The 14,655-nt window shown below is 60.2% G+C and overlaps 1 protein-coding gene across 3 annotated transcripts in view; it reads right to left on the bottom strand.

Annotated features, from left to right (window-relative positions):
- Positions 1-14,655, bottom strand: part of Tm6sf1 (transmembrane 6 superfamily member 1) — a 20,397-nt gene extending 5,742 nt beyond the window's left edge. The window contains exons 1-7 of one of the 3 annotated variants that reach the window (XM_070043354.1): positions 14,545-14,655; positions 10,189-10,292; positions 6,592-6,689; positions 4,763-4,866; positions 3,389-3,471; positions 1,805-1,926; positions 691-795 (exon numbers count right to left, since the gene is read on the bottom strand). In XM_070043354.1, coding sequence (XP_069899455.1) covers positions 691-795; positions 1,805-1,926; positions 3,389-3,471; positions 4,763-4,866; positions 6,592-6,689; positions 10,189-10,292; positions 14,545-14,636 — 708 coding nt within the window. In that variant the 5' untranslated portion in view covers positions 14,637-14,655. Of the gene's footprint in view, positions 1-690; positions 796-1,804; positions 1,927-3,388; positions 3,472-4,762; positions 4,867-6,591; positions 6,690-9,573; positions 9,583-10,188; positions 10,293-14,544 lie in introns of those variants that run through there. The other 2 variants (XM_070043355.1, XM_070043356.1) reach the window with 2 other exon arrangements.

Genomic DNA, 14,655 nt, shown 5'->3' with positions numbered 1-14,655 from the left:
CCCAGGCTCTTCTCAAACCCCTGGTCCTCCTGCCTCAGCCCCCTGAGTGCTAGGATTTCTGGCTGGCAGCACCGTGCCCGCCTCCCTCACCCCCACTCCCGGAGAATATGTGGTGCCTGGTGCTAGGGTTGTGCTGGAATCGAGACATCACCTTACCAAAGACACTTACATCTAAATAAGAAACATCCAAGCAACCACAGGAAACAATTCTAACGGCTGAATTTTCACATCCTAAAACTAGGAGAGGAAGACAGGGATAGAGTTTGATCTAAGGACTAGAAGAAGGCTGTGTGAAAGCTCAGGACGAGCTGCCCTTGGAGGCAGGGAGCAGGTCTGAGGCTCCAGGATCTGATCAGATTTTAATAGATTCCCGAGAATTCTAGCCTAAGAAGGGCACTGGTGGCTCACACCTGTAATCCTAAACACTCAGGAGGCTGAGATCTGAGGATCGCTCTTGAAGCCAGGCAAGAAAGTCTGTGCAACTCTTATCACCAATTAACTACCCAAATAGCTCAAGTGGTAGAGCACTAGCCTTCAGCAAAAAGCATCAGAGACTGTATCCAAGTCCTGAGTTCAAACCCTAGGACAGGACACACACACACACACACACACGCACGCAGAGTACCCCAGAACTTATTTCCGGGTGTTTCCCCACCAGAAGCACTGACAGTGTAGTTACGCTAGGCTTACCAGGCCTCTGAACAGGCAAAACCCAGTGGCCAGAAGGAGACACAGGACCAACATCAAGTCACAAGGTCTTCTCAGCAGGCCCTTTGCTTGTACCTCTTGAACAACCTAAAACAGAATTTGTAACTCAGGAGCCAAGTCCAGAGTTCAAAGAACCCGAAATCTACTGAATCGTTTGTTTGTATTTGTTGTGCTGAAGTTTGAACTCAGAGCCTCAGCGTTTATTATGTGGGAGCTCTTCCCGCTGAGCCACAGCCCCAAACCTTCTTTGCACTCGCTATTTTTGTGATACGATCTCACTTTTGCCCAGCCCATAATCTATCTTATGCTTCCTTTTTTTCTTTTTTGGTGCCAGTACGGGACTGGAACTCCTGTTTCTCCCAGCACTGCGTGGCACAGCTCACGTTGGCCCCTTTGCCGTGTTTTAGCGTTAAGGATGACACTAACGAAGGTCTCCGTGGGTCTTGAGACCTGAGCACTCCGTTGGCACTCACATGAACCTTTGAAAACAGGCAGGCCAAGGCTAAAGCTAGAGTTACTGTTAGCTTTATCTTTTAAACAACTACCTATGCAGGAGCTGATAAGAGCCAAAGTCTTGGATAAGACCACTACCACAGGAGTTCCCAAAAGTGAGGCCTAGCCAATAGAAGGGGGCGTCAGATAGAAACAGGCCATCTGCAGTGTGGACTGAGATGCATACAGTGCTGTACTCGGCACGGTCAGCTGACCAAATGCCTCAGTGCTCCGCTCCTCAGAGGCTCAGTTCTGTTCATGGCGCATGGACCTAGGTGAGCTCTGAGTTGAGAACAAGCTACGTTTAAACTTCATACAAGCCACCAGCTTTTTAAAGTTCAAAAGTGCCGGTGATTCACGACTGTAATCCCAGCTACCCAGAAAGCTGAGATCTGAGTATTGCGCTTCAAAGCCAGCCCTGGCAGGAAAGTCTGTGAGACCCTTTATCTCCACTTAACCACCAGAAAACAGGAAGTGGTGCTGTAGCTTAAAGTGGTAGAGCACCAGCCTTGAGCAAAAGAGCTCAGGGACAATGCCTAGGCCCAGAGTTCAAGCACTATGAATGATCCAAAAAAAAAAAAAATCACACTCTTAATAAAGTTACCTTTGAAGGATAATTGTAATTTTCTGATGGCTGATTATAGATTCTGAAACCAGCCCAGATAGAAAGACAGCCATATGGTATGCTTAAAAAAAAAGCAGGACAAATTTGTACTCCAAACTTCCCTGTTTAAGAGAGAGAGAGAGAGAGAGAGAGAGAGAGAGGATCAAAAGTTTATTCAAGCATGTCAAAGTACAAGCAATAGTAAAGACATAACCCCACCTCAAATCATCTAAAATTTTGCTATGGAAAAAGCTTTATTTTCATGAGATAAAAGGTCAATTTAAAACTATTAAATTATAAATATATCTACACACACATAGATATGTGTATTTATGTGTGTATAAAGATAGCATAGTGAAACCCTCCACAGCACTGTTCAAAAAGAGGAAGAAGGCTGAGGGAATATAATAGAGGGATGATGCACTCCAAGTACACTGTATGCATCTGTGGAAATGCTACAGTTTCCTTTGTACAATTTATGTGTACTAACAGAAAAACTATCTGATGTTTATTAACAGTCATGTCTTTATCTACAATATCAAGAAGCACATGTAAGGGCTGGGAAGATGGCTCAGTGGTAGAGCACTTGCCTTGCATGCCTGAGGCCCTGGGTTCGATCCCTCAGCACCACATAAGCAAAAACAAAAAAGCCGGAAGTGGCGCTGTGGCTCAAATGGTAGAGCGCTAGCCTTGAGCTGAAGAGCTGAGGGACAGCGCCCAGGCCCAGAGTTCAGGCCCCACGACTGGACCCAAAAAAAAAAAAAAAGAAGCACATGTAATATCCTAATTTTCTACACTCATAAATAATGTCTTATATAGCCTTCAAGAGTCTTAATTTCTGTGTACATTTATGAAGTTCTCATAGAGTGTCAGGAGTTATTTAAAATACAAAGAGTTGGAAGAAATAGCTGCACAAATGCCGTAGTCAGCCGCTCTGTCTCCTTCTAGAAAGTAAAAATAGCCCATTACTTGACAATGTAGTCATTCAGAACATTTCTTAAGAGCTGAGATTACAGAGTGAGGAATAGGAACAACTTTGCCAAATTGTTTTTTGTAAGCTTTGAATTACTTGGTTTTCCTACATCCAAATAATTTCTCTACTTAAAAAAGTACTGCAGGCGGGCGCTGGTGGCTCACGCCTGTAATCCTAGCTACTCAGGAGGCTGAGCATGGCGGTTCAAAGCCAGCCTGGGCAGGAAAATCTGTGAGACTTTCATCTCCAATTAACCAATTAAAATCGGAAGTGGTTTGTGTGGGGGGGGAGGGGGGTGGCTGGGAAGGGAGGTGAAGGGTAAACAAAGGAGGAGGCTGCAATGCTTGGTAAGAAATGTATGCATTATCCTGCCCATGTAATTGTAACCCCTCTGTATAGTATGTTCTCAAATAAAATTAAATTAAATTAAAAAAAAATCGGAAGTGGTGCTGTGGCTTAAGTGGTAGAGCACTTGTCTTGAGCTGAAGAGCTCAGGGACAGCACCCAGGCCTAGAGTTCAAGCTCCAGGACCAACCAAAAAAAAAAAAAAAAAAAAGAAAAGAAAAAAAACTGCAGAAAAGAAAAGTGAATGTTAAGATAAAGTTTCTTACCTATGATGTTTCCAGGCACAAAAACCACAGTGCTCATTACAATGGATCCAACCCAGTACAGGCCAACGGTTCTGTAACTCTCCCTGCAACAGAAAACCTTGGCTCCGTGCACTTGTCTTAAAATAATACTCATAGCAAAAGGTGATACTCAACGTTATTTTTCCTCACTAGTGAACTGCACGCGTAGAAACTTAGTGAATCAAGAGCAATAAACACAAGGGGCCATTTCTGTGTGCAATAGACTGTGTACAGCCTCCTTTGCAACCTTTTGAACAGAACTCTGCCTGCCACGCTGCTCTGCTGGCTTTAACTACAGTGTGGCCCTCGCTGGACCTTGCATTTCCCCATAGGTACAAAACTCAGCACGGAAAGGGAAAGAGGGGCTGAAGCATAAGGGATGCTGGATCCAGATTTTAAGTCATTCTAAGTGTGGGTGGCGGAATGTAAAATGGACCTTCCTTAGTAGCATGGAATTTCGGCCAGAGCCCCGAAGGGGAAGGGAATTCCTGACCCAACTCCACATTCTAAAGCAGCTGCCAGACTTTGAGCCCTCATGCCCGGTAAGATGTTCCTTCCGCGGCTGATTCAGTATATATGGAAAGCTAGGAGGCGTTCAGAAGGAACAAGTGGAGAATACTGCACTTAGTGCCCAGCCCAGCCTGCTGACCCCATGGGAACAAAGCACAGTGTCTCAGGTCATTGCAGGAGGAGAGATGGGAAAAGGTGCAGCGGCCTTGGGGAGAAATGGGCCGCCAGCCAAGCATTTCCATTTTGAATGTGACTTGTTTGAGTGAAAGCCGGGGACAGTAGCTGGTTTAAGCCACCTTGAGAGTCCCTCCCCCAGAAAGGCTTTCTGAGACCCCAGAAGGAGCTGGGTCTGGGGGAGCCATCAGTTCTACCAGAGAACACTGCTGGCTTCCCTGACGGCTATGATGCACAGATTCAAGACATTGGGGTCTCGGGAAGGCCGGGGCCACTTGTGCACCCCACAGGACAGCCAGCATTCCCAGCAGAGAAAACAACTGTGGTCTGAGCCTTCCCACAGACTCAGGTCCCAGAGCCACAGCTGAACTAGGGGGAGAAGCTTCACCCTGCACTGAGACCAGAACCTTCCATTAGAATGTGTGCTTGAATTGTTAAAAATGGGACTGTTCTTAGAAGAGCATGACCTCAAAGCTACGGGGTCACTGCCTCAGCGGCCAGCAGCGTGGGGACCAGACCGAGAGGACGTGTTCCAGAAGGCCCTGTGCTAGGAAACTCAGACCCACGCGACGTGTGCTGACACCAAGCACAGCCGTCCGTGCGCCCCTGTGCGCACGCTTTCCCTACGGACTCACTCGCAGGGCTGAGGTGGAGAGACCCCCACAGACTTACTCCCAGGCGATGGCTGCCACCATCACCAGGTACATCAGGTAGTGGGCCGAGCCGTCCCAGTAGCAGATCATGTGCCCGTGGGCCGTGTTCAGATAGGGCTCGCCCTGAGGAGAGCAGGGGAAGAAAGCCGCTTTGAGTGGGACGCACTCCGTGCGGAGCACCGGACCTCAGTTACAAGGGAACTAACCACGGCTGCTGCGGGGAAGGCTGGGCCGGCGGCTCCTGACGGACCAACTCAGCTTTGTACAACGCCAAGGCACATGGCGGTGTGGTCAGTGTGATCATGCGACCAACTCACAGGCCAAATCTGTGCCTGGAGGAGCCTGGCCGTGGCCGGAGGGGTGCCCAGGGAAAACCCCGCTGGACGAAGCCAGGCTGGCCGTGGCCGGCAGGGAGGCCTCTCGCGTGCACAGACAGGCGGCGCGCTGAGCCCGCCCCACGCCATCCTCCATTCTGCCTTCCAGGCGGCGCAAGGAGACCAATGCACCGGCTCCGTACGGGTGAGGGCGCCCAGGCTCCGAGGGGCCCACGCGGAGGAGAGCCTGCTGCTTCCCACCCTCCTCTCCTGCCGCCCCACACAGGCCCCAGCCTCACCCTGCACCGCACCGCACGCCTCTGCCTGAGCCCCCAGCTCCTGCCAGCCTCTCCAGGCTGCCTTCCAGCCCTCTGGGCAGCTGCTCCCGTCGGGGCGGACAAGCCCCACTCCCTCCTCCTCCTCCCCCCCACCCCCCGGCCCTTGGGGACCTCCACCTAGACTTCTGCAAGCCAGCCAGTTGAGATGTCAGCCAGAACACCCCCCCAACTGACATGCCCCTGTCCCAGGGTGTCAGTGCGCACACCTGCGGCCCGGCCACCCATGTCCCCCCTCCAGCCTCGGCCCCTCTGCATTCCCTTGGGAATGCCTGCCACCCCTCCCCGCCCTCCCCCCCCCCCCCCCCCCACGGATCCAGTCGTCAGCCACTCGGCAGCACTGAGCTCCTCTGCCTCTCGGCTCCAGCAAACACTTCCACTCCAAAGCCACGGTCTCCTGGGCCTGGCCCTCCCTGCCACCACCGTGGTGTCGTCACCCTCATGCTGATGCTCCTGGCGGCTGGCCCTTCCCAGCACGGTCGCAGAGGCTGCCTTGTTCCTGGGGTCCCGGCTGGAGACATCGACCCTTCCCCACGTGCCCATCCTCCTGGGTTGACCGCGTCCGCCCCGATGTGAAGCCTCTGCCCGCACGAGGTAGCATCCAGACCCCTCACACGAGGACTAGACTTCCCACTGCTCCATCTGCTGTGTGACCCAGAGTGCGTGTCAGCCTCCCTGAGCTCTGGTCAGTCCCTATGAAATGGACACACAGACCCAGACCGACACCCTCCCTCTGGGAGGGTCTGAGCTAACCCAGCAGCGTTCATACCTTGGGTTTCACCTCAACTTGAAGGCTGATTTGGTCTTCTGAGATTTTAATAGGCTTTTTTTTTTTTGGTCATGGGACTTGAACTCTGGGCCTGGGCGCTGTCCCTCAGCTCTTCAGCTCAAGGCTAGCGCTCTACCACTTGAACCACAGCGTCACTTCCAGTTTTCTGGTGGTTAACTGGACTTTCCTGCCCGGCTGTCTTTGAACTGTGGTCCTCAGATCTCAGCCTCCTGAGTAGCTGGGATTATAGGCGTGAGCCACCACTGCCTGGTTTAATGTGCTTTTAATAGACACATACTTACTGTATTCACGCAAAGGGACAGGGTGGAGGGAGCAGCCCCTGGAGAGCTCCGTGTGCGCCCGGCCCCAGCCTGCCTCTGAAGTGGGGACAGAGGAGGAGCAGCACCCTGACAGTGGCTGGGAGGCCTACCTCTCTCAGGTAGTGTGTCATGAAGCCATCGATGACACCGTCCTGCTCCAGGCCCGTGATGAGGCTCACCACGCTGGTGAATCCGAAGACTGCGTACACTGCAACAAAGGACGCCGCGATTCAGCACAGCCGTCCTAGAGACGGACGGCGAGCCAGGGGACGGACGCGTGGCACTGCGACAGAGACTAGCAAACCCGGATCTCGCTGCCCATGCGGCCTCTCCCCACACCGCACGGCGCACAGACCCCTGACGCCCCTGACCCTCCAGGAGTCGCCGGGACGCGGTTACCGCACAGGTGAGTGAGGGCCTGGCCTGGGGCTCGCTCCTGCAGCTGCAGTGTGCGCCCAGCTGGAGGACGGAGCCCACCGGGAGGCGGGGGAGGTGAGTGGTGCGGGGGAGTGGCGAGGAGGGGGGGGCAGCGGGAGCTGAGCAACGCCAAGGGAGACAGGGAAAGGATGTGGCTCCGGAGTCGGGCGGCCCCACGCAGCCCAGCCTCCAGCCAGCCCCGACAGCGTAGGCCCTGAAGGTCCTGGCGGATGGCCTGGGAGCCATGGTCCTCTCCACCCTCTTCCTCCTCTGAGGCTCACCAGGTAGAGGACTTCGTGGTGGAACTTTCTCTGCCCTCAGAGAGGAGGCAGAGTGCCAGCTCCAGGCCAAGGCCCTCCCGCTCCCCTCTGCACCTCTGCCAGCCCAGATGGAGACCTGTGCTCCGGAGCTGCTGAGGAGACACATGGAGCTGCCCGAAAGCCAACCCGGAGCCGGACCCCCAGCCCCAGCCCCACGGGGCTCAGCAAGTGCTGAGGTAGGACACCTGAATTTGGGGAATGAGCGGTACCAGCATCACCACAGGAAAAGCCAGAAGAATGAAATGGCCCACCAGGGAGACACGCGGGCCACAGGAGACACCGTGAACGGGCCAGGCAGAGGGGCTCCCCCACGACCAGAGGTGCACGGCCAGCACCCCAGCTTCCTGGGAATATTAAGGTTTAAGACCAGGCAAAAAAGGTAGTGAAGGGCTGGGAAGGTGGCTCAGTGGTAGAGCGCTTGCCTTGCATGCATGAGGCCCTGGGTTCAATTCCCCAGCACCACATAAGCAGAAAAAAGCTGGAAGTAGCACTGTGGCTCAAGTGGTAGAGCGCTAGCCTTGAGCTGAAGAGCTGAGGGACAGCGCCCAGGCCCAGAGTTCAAGGCCCCATGACCAGACCCCCCCCCCCACCAAAAAAAAAAAAGCTAGTGAAACACTGTCTCCGTCGATAAGCCAAGGGGGATGGTGCCCTACGCCTGCCACCCCAGCTGCAGGGAGAAATGGGCAGGAGTACAGAGGCTGAGGCTAGCCCTGGTGAAAACTGTGAGACTCCGCTTGAAAAATAACCAAACCAAAAAGGTCTGGGGGCAGGACGACCTAGCAAGGGCAAGGCCCTGAGTTCAAACCCCAGCAGGAAGAAGGGAAGAAGGAAGGACAGGAGGGAGGGGGTCCGGCAGACGAGGCAGTGTCAGTGCTGTTCTCACGAGCTTGTGGCTCTAACCACACTCCTGGGAAATCTCGGAGCTGGCCTCTTCATTCCTAAGTGGCAGGGCGTTTGTGAGGAGAGTTCCAATAATACTGCCGAGGCGCTCGGGGTCACTGCAGCTGCTCCCCTGTGCTGTGGCTTTTGTTTGCCCAGTACTGACAAGTCTTGAGAGAACACACATGTAATGCTGAATGCCCACAGTAGGAATGCTAGTCTCTTATTCAGGTGTACAGACCAAGGCTTCAGGCCATGCATCCATGCTCACAAAGGGAGCTGCAAGTGCTGGCTAAAGGCAGGAGGCCCAGGTGAAGAGCATGCTGGGGGCAGGGTGGGGGGAGACCTAGGGGTGTGATGGAGGGCGCAGCCTCAAACAGCCCTGCACCTGCAGCTCTGGCACCCAGCCGGCTCAGAGGAGTCCTGCGGGGAGCCATGGCTGAAGGCTGAGGGTGGTGTCATGACAGGGACGCACACCCGCTCCCTCCAAGCAGACCTTCCATAGGACAGGGGGCCCCGACCTTCCATAGAACAGGGGGCCCCGACCTTCCATAGAACAGGGGGGCCGACCTTCCATAGAACAGGGGGCCCGACCTTCCATAGGACAGGGGGTCAGACCTTCCATAGGACAGGGGGCCCCGACCTTCCATAGAACAGGGGGGCCGACCTTCCATAGGACAGGGGGCCCTGACCTTCCATAGGACAGGGGGCCCCGACCTTCCATAGAACAGGGGGGCCGACCTTCCATAGAACAGGGGGGCCGACCTTCCATAGGACAGGGGGTCAGACCTTCCATAGAACAGGGGGGCCGACCTTCCATAGGACAGGGGGCCCCGACCTTCCATAGAACAGGGGGCCCGACCTTCCATAGGACAGGGGGCCCTGACCTTCCATAGGACAGGGGGTCAGACCTTCCATAGAACAGGGGGGCCGACCTTCCATAGAACAGGGGGCCCGACCTTCCATAGGACAGGGGGTCAGACCTTCCATAGGACAGGGGGCCCCGACCTTCCATAGGACAGGGGGTCAGACCTTCCATAGGACAGGGGGTCAGACCTTCCATAGGACAGGGGGCCCCGACCTTCCATAGAACAGGGGGGCCGACCTTCCATAGAACAGGGGGCCCCGACCTTCCATAGGACAGGGGGCCCCGACCTTCCATAGGACAGGGGGTCAGACCTTCCATAGGACAGGGGGCCCGACCTTCCATAGGATAGGGGGCCCCGACCTTCCATAGAACAGGGGGCCCGACCTTCCATAGGACAGGGGGTCAGACCTTCCATAGAACAGGGGGTCCCGACCTTCCATAGGACAGGGGGGTCCCGACCTACCATAGGACAGGGGGGCCGACCTTCCATAGGACAGGGGGTCAGACCTTCCATAGAACAGGGGGCCCCGACCTTCCATAGGACAGGGGGCCCGACCTTCCATAGGACAGGGGGTCAGACCTTCCATAGGACAGGGGGCCCGACCTACCATAGAACAGGGGGTCAGACCTTCCATAGGACAGGGGGGTCCCGACCTTCCATAGGACGGGGGGTCCCGACCTTCCATAGGACAGGGGGCCCTGACCTTCCATAGGACAGGGGGTCAGACCTTCCATAGGACAGGGGGCCCGACCTACCATAGAACAGGGGGGCCGACCTTCCATAGGACAGGGGGGTCCCGACCTTCCATAGGACGGGGGGTCCCGACCTTCCATAGGACAGGGGGCCCCGACCTTCCATAGAACAGGGGGCCCGACCTTCCATAGGACAGGGGGTCAGACCTTCCATAGGACAGGGGGTCAGACCTTCCATAGGACAGGGGGCCCGACCTACCATAGAACAGGGGGGCCGACCTTCCATAGGACAGGGGGGTCCCGACCTTCCATAGGACAGGGGGGTCCCGACCTTCCATAGGATGGGGGGTCCCGACCTTCCATAGGACGGGGGGTCCCGACCTTCCATAGGACAGGGGGTCAGACCTTCCATAGGACAGGGGGTCAGACCTTCCATAGGACAGGGGGTCAGACCTTCCATAGAACAGGGGTCCCGACCTTCCATAGGACGGGGGGTCAGACCTTCCATAGGACGGGGGGTCCCAACCTACCATAGAACAGGGGGTCCCGGGGCGGCTTTCTCGTGACAAGGACTCGGGCCACCAGGGCCACCAGAAGCAGGATGAGTGCAGCGACCCCTACGATTGTCCAGGAGCTGTGAGGACCAGAGCAGGAGGTGACCACTCACCAACACACACACAGCCACCAGAGCAGGTGACCACTCACCCACACACACACAGCCACCAGAGCAGGAGGTGACCACTCACCAACACACAGCCACCAGAGCAGGTGACCACTCACCCACACACACACAGCCACCAGAGCAGGTGACCACTCACCAACACACACACAGCCACCAGAGCAGGTGACCACTCACCAACACACCACCACCAGAGCAGGAGGTGACCACTCACCAACACACAGCCACCAGAGCAGGTGACCACTCACCAACACACAGCCACCAGAGCAGGTGACCACTCACCCACACACACAGCCACCAGAGCAGGAGGTGACCACTCACCCACACACACACAGCCACCAGAGCAGGAGGTGACCACTCACCAACACACACACAGCCACCAGAGCAGGTGACCACTCACCCACACACACACAGCCACCAGAGCAGGTGACCACTCACCAACACACACACAGCCACCAGAGCAGGTGACCACTCACCCACACACACACAGCGGGGCCTGGAACACACTTGTTTCCAAGCTATGTGATTCCCAGGTACCGCTGCCTCTGCCCACAGCTCCACAGCCAGCCCTGCCCTCAGTGCAGCTCATACAGCTTGCCTAGCGCTCCTGGACCTTTCTAGGATATAGCCTGTGGCTTGGGGCCTCAAGGCCCAGAGCCTCATTCTTCGCTCCTCTTGGCTTGTGCTCCTTCATTAGGGACCCAGTGTCTCCCAGCTGGGTCCAGAGCGGCCTCTGTCCCACCCACCCTGACCCTAATATAGCTCCTGCCTGGCTCCCTCCACCCAGCTGTCCGGCAGTTCACAGCCGGCACAGGGCAGCAGGGGGCTGGGGGCGGGGACACAGCGCGCTGCCATGTCCCGGTGAGCACAGGGAGCAGGCAGGGGGCAGGGACCCAGCCCTGTCTGCGGGGGAGGGGGCGGGACCATGTCCCGGTGAGCTCAGGGAGCAGGCAGGGGGCAGGGACCCAGCCCTGTCTGCGGGGGGGGGGGGGGAGGGGGGGACCATGTCCCGGTGAGCACAGGGAGCAGGCAGGGGGCAGGGACCCAGCCCTGTCTGCGGGGAGGGGGCGGGACCATGTCCCGGTGAGCTCAGTGAGCAGGCAGGGGGCAGGGACCCAGCCCTGTCTGCGGGGGGGGGGGGGGGGGGGGGGCGGGACCATGTCCCGGTGAGCACAGGGAGCAGGCAGGGGGCAGGGACCCAGCCCTGTCTGCGGGGGGGGGGGGGGGGGGGGGCGGGACCATGTCCCGGTGAGCACAGGGAGCAGGCAGGGGGCAGGGACCCAGCCCTGTCTGCGGGGGGGGGGGGGGGGGGAGGGGGGCGGGGGCCATGTCCCGGTGAGCACAGGGAGCAGGCAGGGGGCAGGGACCCAGCCCTGTCTGCGGGGGGGGGGGGGGGGGGGGGGGGGGGGGGGGAGGACCATGTCCCGGTGAGCACAGGGAGCAGGCAGGGGGCAGGGACCCAGCCCTGTCTGGGGGGAGGGGGCGGGACCATGTCCCGGTGAGCACAGGGAGCAGGCAGGGGGCAGGGACCCAGCCCTGTCTGCGGGGGAGGGGGCGGGACCATGTCCCGGTGAGCACAGGGAGCAGGCAGGGGGCAGGGACCCAGCCCTGTCTGCGGGGGGGGGGGGGGGGGGGGGGGGGACCATGTCCCGGTGAGCACAGGGAGCAGGCAGGGGGCAGGGACCCAGCCCTGTCTGCGGGGGGGGGGGGGGGGGGGGGGACGGGACCATGTCCCAGTAAGCACAGGGAGCAGCCAGGCCCTGTCTGCGGGGGACATTCTCCTGCCCACCAGATCGCCTCCAGTTCCTAAGCTGCATCCCCCTCCCACGCCCTGTACAAAGAGCCAGACAGACCTCCCTGATGGCCTGGCACACCGGAACTTCCCCACCAAAGCTCAGAGCTGCTGCCAGGCCACACCCCAGGGCCGACCCCCACAGTCCATACCCCCCCCCAGGACCAACCCCCACAGCCCACACCCCCCCAGAACCGATCCCCACAGCCCACCCCCCCCAGAACCGACCCCCACAGCCCACACACCACCAGAACCCACCCCCACAGCCCACACCCCCCAGAACCGATCCCCACAGCCCACACCCCCCCAGGACCGATCCCCACAGCCCACACCCCCCCAGGACTGACCCCCACAGTCTGCCCCACACACCCCCAGGACCGACCCCCATAGCCCACACACCCCCAGGACCGACCCCCACAGCCCACACACCCCCAGAACCGATCCCCACAGCCCACACACCCCCAGGACTGACCCTCACAGTCTGCCCCACACCCCCAGGACCAACCCCCACAGCCCACACACCCCCAGGACCAACCTCCACAGCCCACACCTCCCCCAGGACCGACCCCCACAGCCCATGCCTGACACGGAGACCTCAGGAAAACCTTGGCCATGGATATGCCCCGATAGCCACAGAGGGAGAAGAGGGACGGATGGATGGATGCGTGCGAGCATAGGCTGACAGGTGACTGAACAGATGCGGATGGGCGGCAGGTGGTCCCACATTCTAGACAGACGGGATGGGTGCATGGATGGGTGGATCAGCCGTTCATGATAAGAGGAAGGGTGAACAGTGTGCAGATGAAGGACAAACGCACTCTCAGCTCCATTCTCACAGGCTGGAGGGCGCGCCCGTGTGTGTCAGGATGTGGTGCTGGCCTGGCGGGGGACTGCGTGTGCAGAAGGTGATCTCACGGTGAGCAGAGCAGCCTGAGACAGGTGCTGGTGGGCAAGGCTCGGCCCGGCCGCGGCCCCGGCCCCAGCCCCAGCCCCAGCACCGGCCCCAGCCCCAGCACCGGCCCGGCCCCAGCACCGGCCCCAGCACCTGCCCCAGCACCAGCACTGGCACCAGCACCAGCACCGGCCCCAGCACCAGCACCAGCCCCAGCACCAGCACCAGCACCGGCCCCAGCACCTGCCCCAGCACCAGCACCGGCCCCAGCACCAGCACCAGCCCCAGCTCCAGCACCAGCCCCGGCACCAGCACCGGCCCCAGCACCAGCACCGGCCCCAGCACCAGCACCAGCACCGGCCCCAGCACCAGCACCGGCCCCGGCACCGGCCCCAGCACCAGCACCGGCCCCAGCACCAGCACCGGCCCGGGCCCCAGCACCAGCACCAACCCCGGCCCCAGCACCAGCACCGGCCCCAGCACCAGCACCGGCCCCAGCACCAGCACCGGCCCCAGCACCAGCACCGGCCCCGGCACCTGCCCCAGCACCCGGCCCAGCACCCGGTGGTGCTCTTGGGAGCAGGAGGAGGCCTGTGTGAACTGAACTGGTTTGTGGCATCCTCGGGAAGTAGGTCGGCAGATCACAGCTGCCTCCCGGGGTCCCCAGGCCCCGGGGCTTGTGGGAAAGGGGACAGCGGGGGAGGGCCGGCGCCAGGGGTCAGTGGGTGTAACCTGCAGGGGGGGCCGGCGCGGGACGGCGGGACGGGACGGCGGGAGCGCCTTCCTTCCTGCCCCGCGGTGGCCCAGCCCACACCCGAGGCCACTGCCTCCCCTTCCTCCAGCCAGTGCACCTCGGCCGCCCCGACGGCCGCCCCGCGCCCCGCGCCCCGCAGCCCGTCTTCCCTGTCTGTCAGGGACGGCCGCCCCGCGCCCCGCGCCCCGCAGCCCGTCTTCCCTGTCAGGGACGGCCGCCCCGCGCCCCGCGCCCCGCAGCCCGTCTTCCCTGCGTCCGCGGAGCTCTCTGGCTCCGTCTCTGAGTGCGGGCGCCCAGGCTGGAGGGCCCGGGGCGCTGCCCAGAGCTGCTGGGGGGGCAGACACGGGGCGCAGGCTGGGGGGCCGCTCCCCCCCCCCCCCCGCCCGCAACCCCCTTGCCCGGCCCGCATCCCGCCCCCGGCCCGCACCACCCCGTGCCTGGCCCGCACCCCCCCCGTGCCTGGCCCGCACCCCCCCCCCCGTGCCTGGCCCGCACCCCCCCGTGCCTGGTCCGCACCCCCCCCCCGTGCCTAGCCCGCACCCCCCCCCCGTGCCTGGCCCGCACCCCCCCCCCGTGCCTGGCCCGCACCCCCCCCGTGCCTGGCCCGCACTCACCCAGCCCGCACTCCCCCGTGCCTGGCCCGCACTCACCCAGCCCGCACTCCCCCGTGCCTGGCCCGCACTCACCCAGCCCGCACTCCTCCGTGCCTGGCCCGCACTCACCCCCCCCCCGCCCGGCCCGCACCCCCCGGTGCCCGGCCCGCACTCACCCGTGCCCCGCCGCCAGGAGGTTAAAGACGGAGGTGACCGGGATGGCGGCGAGCGACAGCGCGAACACGCCGGTGGCGGCCGAGGCGCTCATCGCCGCCCGCGCTGCCGGC

This window comes from Dipodomys merriami, unplaced genomic scaffold (genome assembly GCF_024711535.1).
Source record: "Dipodomys merriami isolate MVZ:Mamm:240054 unplaced genomic scaffold, mDipMer1.0.p SCAF_33, whole genome shotgun sequence".
Lineage (NCBI taxonomy): Eukaryota > Metazoa > Chordata > Mammalia > Rodentia > Heteromyidae > Dipodomys > Dipodomys merriami.
The sequence above is the reverse complement of the archived record's forward strand: the minus strand, read 5'-3'. Positions and strand labels throughout refer to the sequence as shown.